This window comes from Hemitrygon akajei, chromosome 14, assembly GCF_048418815.1.
Source record: "Hemitrygon akajei chromosome 14, sHemAka1.3, whole genome shotgun sequence".
NCBI classification, from domain to species: Eukaryota; Metazoa; Chordata; class Chondrichthyes; order Myliobatiformes; family Dasyatidae; genus Hemitrygon; species Hemitrygon akajei.
The window spans coordinates 42,887,429-42,895,037 of NC_133137.1; the positions used below are offsets into that span (position 1 = coordinate 42,887,429).

Sequence of the window (7,609 nt, forward strand, 5' to 3'; positions counted from 1 at the left end):
TTTGATTAACCTCCTAAAGAACATTCTTATTTTACTACTTTTCCCTATTCTGACTCATTAAAGGGTTTCTCAATTTTGAATGGACTATCCCTTCCTGAAAAACTGGTCATTATTTTGAAGGCGGGGGGTTGTTAATGATCTAAAACATCAGCTCTAATTCTCTTCACAACTGCAGCCTGATCAGCCTTCAGCATTATCTGCTTTTACAGCTTGGGTACCGTTAGCTATTTTGCTACCCTGTTCTGGTAATCTAACCTTTCCTTTCAAAATTTCTCCTCAGAACCCACCCCTACCTGCCCTGTAGATTACCACTTCCTCTGCAGCCCTAGTTGCTTTTTTTCTGATTTGCTAGGGCACTTTCTTGAGTCTGAATTAAGTGAATCCTGTCCCCGAAGAACAATTCCATCATCCCTCAGCGTGAATTGAAACCGATTTCTCCCTACCAATATCTGAGCCAAGCATTCTGTTCTCTGATCTTATTTACATTATTTCAATCTATATAGAGCCCAGGTGGTAATACAGAGATTTCAATAAAATTTTTTGGCCCCAAAGCTAAATTCACATTCTTTTGCAGCCAAGCTTCTAAATACATAAACTTTTGGCCTAAAGTTTATAATTGTCAACCTCTCCTTAGACAAGGGCACAATATTCCTCACAGCACGTACACATCTTTGCTGCACACCAGAACAGTTGCACTGAACCAACAAACAAAAATCACTTGCTTTGATCAGAAAACTCAGTGAAATATTTCCCTCTAATTACCAACAGAACACTGATTTTAGTACATCTCCATTCAGAAAAGAATGACATTTTAGAAGGTACAATATAACTTCAAGCAAAGGCATCAGCCAAGTGCAAAGAAAGGTCTTGCCCCTGTAGAGTATCTACAATTGCAACACAATTACAAAGACTGAGAATGTTTATTGGTCAAGCACCCAACAGAATTCACATTTTAACATACAGCCAAACAAAACACATGCATCTACAATTAAATTAGCTTGTCGTCTTGTATAATTGAGGAAAATACATTTTGCTTGATAAGGTGACTTGGGGGTACTGGAAGTGGAATCTTTTATACCAATATAAAAGTATTCAAAACTTGTACACACCATTATCTAAAAAAAATAAGCTAAATCATTCTCTCATTTCTCCATCTTCTTCTTCCTCTTCAACTCCTCTGATGTATAATACATTGTTACACCTATTAAAAAGGAAGCAGATGTTTAGTATTCTAAAAGGCCAGTGCACTCAGCAGAGCCATGCCATTATTCACATTAAATACAAGTAAACAATAGTAAAATGTGAAATGTCACTACTGTGGTTCCATTGTCCTCCATTTTTAAATCAGAAGGCCAAGCTTGTCAATTCCACAAAATTTGCAGAAATTGTTCGGTATTCAGGAGATCTCATTCTTAGTCATACGGAATCTAAACATGCCCTTCAACCCATTGCTGACCAAGATGCCCATCTAGAAGCTAGACACATTTACCTGCATTTGGCCCATATCCTCCTAATCTTTTCCTACCATTGGTTTCTACCATAAGGCACCAGAAGCAGCATTAGACCATTCTACCCAGAGGCTGCTCCATCAGTACAAAGTGGCTGATTTATTATCCCTCTCAACCCCATTCTCCTGTCATCTCCCCATAATCTTTAATGTCCTTACTAATCAAGAACCTATCAGCCCCGCTTTAAATATATCCAATGACTTGGTCTCCACAACTGCCTGTGACAATGAATTCCAGATTGATCACCCTTTGGCTAAAGAAATTCCACCTCACCTGTTATAAAGAGACGTCCTTCCCTTCTGAGGCTGTGTGCTCTGATTCGAGACTCCCCCACTATAGGAAACATCCTCCCCATATCCACTCTATCCAGGCCTTTCAACATTCAGTAAGTTTCAATGAGATTCCCCCCTCATTCTTCTAAACTTAAGTGAATACAGGCACAGAGATACAATGCTCCTCATACATTAACTCCTTCATTCCCGGGATCATTCACATGAACCTCCTCTGGACCCTCTCCAATGCCGATCATTGAGCACATCTACAAAGCACACTGTCACAGGAAGTCAGCATCCATTAGCAAGAGCCCCACCATCCAGGCCACACTCTCTTCTCCCTGCTGCAATTAAGAAGGTGGTACAGGAGCTTCAGGAGCCACCAGGCTCAACCATCAGGCTCTTGAACCAGAGGATAACTTCACTCCCCCAAAACTGAACTGTTCCCACAATCTATGGACTCACTTTCAAGGACTCTTCATCTCATGTTCTCAATATTTATGTATTCCTTTTTGTACTTGCAGAGTTTGTTGTCTTTTGCATATTGGTTATTTGTGCTTTTCATTGATTCTGTTGTGTTTCTTTGTAATCACTGTGAATGCCCACAATAAAATGAAGAATAACATGTATGTACTTTCATAATAAATTTACTTTGAACTTTTGAAAACTGCTCACAATACTCCAATAATGCCAAGGTCACCCTTAAATCTTTCCCCTCCCACCTTAAACCCATATCATCTACCGTCAAAGACTCCCTACCCCGGGAAATAATGGCAGATATTGGATGATGAATCAAATAGTGTCCAGGAGGTCTTAATGAAGTGGATAGGGTCCAATAAAGTTTATAGTTGTTGCTTATATTAATTTCCAGAACTAAAAGACTAATAGGAAGATCAGTTAATAAGAGGAAGGGGAGCAAATACCAGTCAAGTGCTTGTTCTTTTACTTTAGGCACGACTTTAATGTTTCAGAGCTGTACTGAGACCTCAGTTTTTCAACACACCAGTGACTTAATTGAAAGAATTTTACATTCACATTTTCTGATGTGGAAACAGTAGGAAGTGTTTGCACAACTTTGGTCCATTCTTCACTGATGAATGGAACAAACCATGGCAGATAAAGATTGGCTAATCTGGGATTGGAGAACAACTCACAATACTTTGAGGGGGAAAAAAAACACTAGAAATTGTAGAATAATGAGATTTAGGTATCCAAGTGTATATAGAAAAACTTGCCAAAATTAATCAGATTCAAATCAAAGCTTCATGTACTGTGAATGTAAACAACTCTAGAGGGATAAACTGGTCACAGGACAGGACAAAGTGCTTTCATTGGAATTGAACAAGTTTAAGTTAAAATTACAATGACAGGCCACGTAAAATCAGTTTGATAAATTATAGCGGTGGAGAGGGGTATGTTAGGGATGTGATGGAAGCAGAAGGAAACTCCCCTGCTGGTGGAAAATGTCAAGAACAGGAAGCATAATCTTATCAGCAATTCTCAAAAAATCAATTGTGCAGATCTGCAACAAATTTAAAGACTAAGATCAGGGAATCAAAGGGAACTGAGCACTAGACAGAAAAGATTGAGGTACAGACCAATTATTTAAAATAATGGTTTATCTTCATTTGTATATTCCTAATTTTAATCCCTTGTTCTGGATTTCTTTCATCTGATGAGCAAATTCCTACAATGAATCTTGTCTAGAATGGCATCAATTAGCAGTATCACCAATTAGATAAGTATGAATTGAAAATTTAACACTTCAAAGGTTTAAAGGTCAAATTTAATGTCTGAAAAATGTTTACAAATTACTACTTGGAATTGCCATCACTGCAAACATTCAACTCAAAAACTGCCAGAAGAACAGGCAATATCCAAGAGGCCACTCCACCCACAATTCTTCCAGTTTCTTTTTGCTCCAGATTCCAGCACCTGCTGTCTCAATTTAATCTGCATGCTTTAATTCATATAACAGAACTAACAACGTTCATGTATGAATTTGAGCAGGTTTAGTTACAATATTCCCATGAATTTTCAATTCCAAATTATATTTAATTCTTACCTTATAAGGACTTCTCCTAGATGACCTGCTAGAGCACCATCAATATATTCTTCTGTATTTGCCAACTGAAGAAAAGGGAAAAAAATGATGAGCCAATGTAACCAGACCCTCAGTAATGCAGTGACCTGTAGAGCCACTCAGATGAATAGTGTCGTTATATCAAAACACAGGAAAAAATGTGCACTTTCCAATGGCAACATTTCTGCTCTCCCACTCTTCCTGCTTTAATAGTTTATTTTGTCCTTGTTCTTAAAATCAATGAACCATCTTCTGAAACTTTCAACACCTTCAATGTGATACCACCACCAGACTTCTTCCAAACTCCATCAGCAGTGTGAATGAGCCATTCTCTCATCAAGAGTTTACTCTTCTACCTATACATGCTCTTCATCGAACCTCTCAATGAACGTTTAGAAGATGCTACAGCTGCCCTTTTATTTCTTTTTACCTATATTGCAGTAGATTGTGAATCTCACTGATCCTCATTCACTCAGAACTGTCTGCACTGTTGCCACATTGCCTTGTATAGGCTCGAGAAATAACATTTCACTTTGCAACTAATTGGTAGACCATTGAAAGGAGTTACTTTTAAAAATTGCCCACAAAAGTTAACCTGCAAGTACAAAGTAATTAGAAAGGCAAATGGTATATTAGCTTTTATTGCAAAAGGATTTGAATACAACAGAAATAATGCCTCACTGTAATCATAAAATGCACTGATGAGAGGGCATCTGGAATGTTGTGCATAGGTTTCCCTACCAGAGGAAGAACTTGAGGACTCCAAATGTTTCCAGAATGTATCCTGAGATCAGGGAGCTTGTTCCACTAGCAGACTAGATCTACAGTCTCCAGAGCAAGGGTTCCCAATCTTTTTCATGCAATGGACCCCTACCATTAACCGTTGGGTCTGTGGACCCCAGGTTGGAAACCCCTGCTCTAGAGTTTAGAAAAATGCCAGATGATATCACTGAAACAAAATTCATAATGGCTTGATAAAGTAATTATCCGGATGAGGTTTCTCTAAGCTGGAGTATCTTGCACCAATAGTCAGTTTCAACATTAAGGGTCAGAAGAAATGAGAAGAAACCTGTATCTTTGGAATTTTCTACCCAAGCAACCTGACCACTGGGGTAAATAGCACTAATGTGAAAGAACAATCATGACCTCCTCACTGAGTGGTGGTGAAACAGGTAGAAGAATTAAATTACCTGCTCCCATTATTTTTTGAAGGAACTCATTCACTAGGACATCACTGTCAGGTTGTTGTCCTCAGACCAATTATTTAGTATCTTCCACGATACCCGATTTCAGAAAGTTCAGTGATGGTTGAAAATACTCAAGTTTGTATCTTCTCAGCAAATTAAGCATACCAAGCCTACACGCAGGCTGCAATGTCATTGAATGACAAGAACCAAGATCCCAAAATGTGCACCCCTCCCCTACCCCAAGTCATCTCGCCATGTCTTCATCAGCATTATATTGTAAGATTTCACTCCCCACTTACATTCTTGGGTAACTATTGCACCAGCAAAATAAATACTGTAGGCAACAAAGAGCAGGTGAGAGGCTGGGTCTTCTGACTTAGTATTCACTCACAGCCTGAATGGGAATTGCTCCAGCAATCAGGCTCACACAGGACAAAATGTCTCCACCCTCAACATTCACTTGACACTAGTGTGCCACAGAGTACCTTCTGAAAAGTACCCCATGACAGCCAAGCACAGCTTCAACAGCACCATTTATCTACAAGCTTGAAGAACAAAAGCTACTTGTGTGTGAAAATATCACTATTGTAAAGACCCCCTCAGGTCAATCAATAAACTTGGGAAAATAATTTTTGTTCTTGGGGCTAAATCTGGAACATCTGATCCAATTGACATTCACATAAACACACCTCAGCTGTTCAAGAAGGTAGTTCATTGCCTTCATGGGCATAAATGGATGGCTGGTAAATTGTGGCCCTGACACTGACAGCCACATCCTACAAAAGAATAAAAAACATGGCAAGAGTCAAAGATCTCTGACAGTAAAGTTCTTTAAAAAAACAAAGTGCTCGATATCTGAAACTCACTGTCTTAGGTTGTAATGTAGTCAGATACACCCACCATGTTTAGGCAGTTAAATATACAAGACGTAGGATATAGATTAAGTACAGGCACATGGTATTCATGAAGATGGGCATCACTGACGTGTTGGGCCAAAGAACCCATTACTGTGCTGTACAATTCTATTCACATTTCAAATCTACACTGGCCACTATGCTATCCAATTTACAAAAGTGTAACTGAGTCCAGACACAGAGGTTCACTGAGCACAACACTTCATAACTGCATGTGAAAATTATTAATGTTTCTGAGATTTGGGCATCAATGGCATGGCCAACAACTACCCTTCAACTGCATGTTTTCCAAGTCTAAAATCCAAGGATGTTAAACAGATGGGTTTTAATAACAAGTTAGTAACTTTGTGGTGATCATTTCTAATGACTGTTTTAATTCCAGATAATTAACCAAATTTAAATTCCACTTCTGCCATGGTGGGTTTTGAATCAGGTCCCTGGAAGGTGGACCAGAAAATTAAAGCTTATTGGTGAATTGGTGATAGGAGAAAAAAAAGAGTACTGGTGGTTGGGTGGTTTTCTGACTGGAACTCTGTAGCAATCAGTGTATTGAGTACATATCAGTGCAGGTACCTTTATTGTTTGTAAAAACCTGGAGACAAATGTGTGGCCTCTTCAGCAAACCCGCAGATGTTGGTGGAGTTATGATAATGAAAATCGAAGGATACAATGGGACACAGACTCGCCTCAAAGTTGGGCCTAACCACGGCAGGTGGAATATAAACCAAGCATGAGTTTTTTTTTTAAGCAGATGGCAAACTAGATTAAATTTACATTACTACAGATGACCAGACGACACATATCAATGAACGCGACTGAAACAGACATCGGCTTTATCCCCAGGAGCCTGTGTCACTTCGAGAATCAACACAGGTCCGAGCCAGCCTATTCCTTACCTGCATGTTCATATAGCCATCGACTGACACCAGGTATCCCTTGTACTCCATGCCCCACTTCAGTTTCACCATCACCGGTTTGCCGGTCAGCCCATTGAGGAAAGGCTTTGGATTCAACGGCAAACTCTGCAGAGGAGAAAGCGTCAGTCAATGCTGGGCCACGGACTAAGGGCGGGAATCCCTCACTGGTTTGGGAAGGAGGCGGAGCGCCCGGCGCGCTAAGAGAAAACCGAGCCCCGCCGGAACCTGGGCACTAGGCCGCAATCGGAGGCTCCAGGGACTACTGCGGTCGCACCTTCCTTCCCCTCCCTCCCTTCCTCCTCCCACCTTCAGCAGGCCCTCGGAGCAGCCCAGGTGGACCGGACTTGAAGCGTGGACTCACCATGGCAGCGAAGGTATCTCCGTCTCCTGTCGCTCGGCGGGGACACAAGCACGCGCCACCGCTTGGAGCACGGGCTGCTGGGTAAAGGGGGCGGGGCGGGGCCGCGCACTTTCACCTCTCGGCCCGTGCGCTGATTGGTCGGGGGCGGGGCGGGGCCGCGCACTTTCACCTCTCGGCCCGTGCGCTGATTGGTCGGGGGCGGGGCCTGCATGTTGCCCGAGGAGACAGCGAAGCCTGGTGATTGCGGCGGGATGAGCGCCGTTTCGGAGCGAGCAGCCTGCCAAGCGCAAATCTATATTTATCCCGGATATGTCGCGGACTTTTTTTGCATATCAAGCGAACTTGACGAGTCGACACCATGAAGAAA

The 7,609-nt window shown here is 41.3% G+C and overlaps 1 protein-coding gene across 1 annotated transcript; it reads right to left on the minus strand.

Moving 5' to 3' along the window:
• Positions 1–901: 901 nt before the first annotated feature.
• snrpf (small nuclear ribonucleoprotein polypeptide F) lies at positions 902–7,362 on the minus strand. The gene is made up of 4 exons (XM_073065923.1): positions 7,243–7,362; positions 6,861–6,986; positions 3,846–3,910; positions 902–1,201 (listed from the first exon to the last, which is right to left on the minus strand). Exons 1-4 carry the CDS (start codon positions 7,243–7,245, stop codon positions 1,135–1,137), a joined length of 261 nt encoding a protein of 86 aa, XP_072922024.1. The 5' UTR covers positions 7,246–7,362; the 3' UTR covers positions 902–1,134.
• Positions 7,363–7,609: the final 247 nt, after the last annotated feature.

What these genes read in the sequence shown, in the direction of transcription:
- snrpf (XM_073065923.1), bottom strand. An exon ending in ATGGCTATATGAACATGCAG is followed by an intron (nt 3,911 to 6,860) that starts GTAAGGAATAGG and finishes CCTTTTCTTCAG; the next exon opens with TTGGCAAATACAGAAGAATA. An exon ending in CTAGGAGAAGTCCTTATAAG is followed by an intron (nt 1,202 to 3,845) that starts GTAAGAATTAAA and finishes CCTTTTTAATAG; the next exon opens with GTGTAACAATGTATTATACA.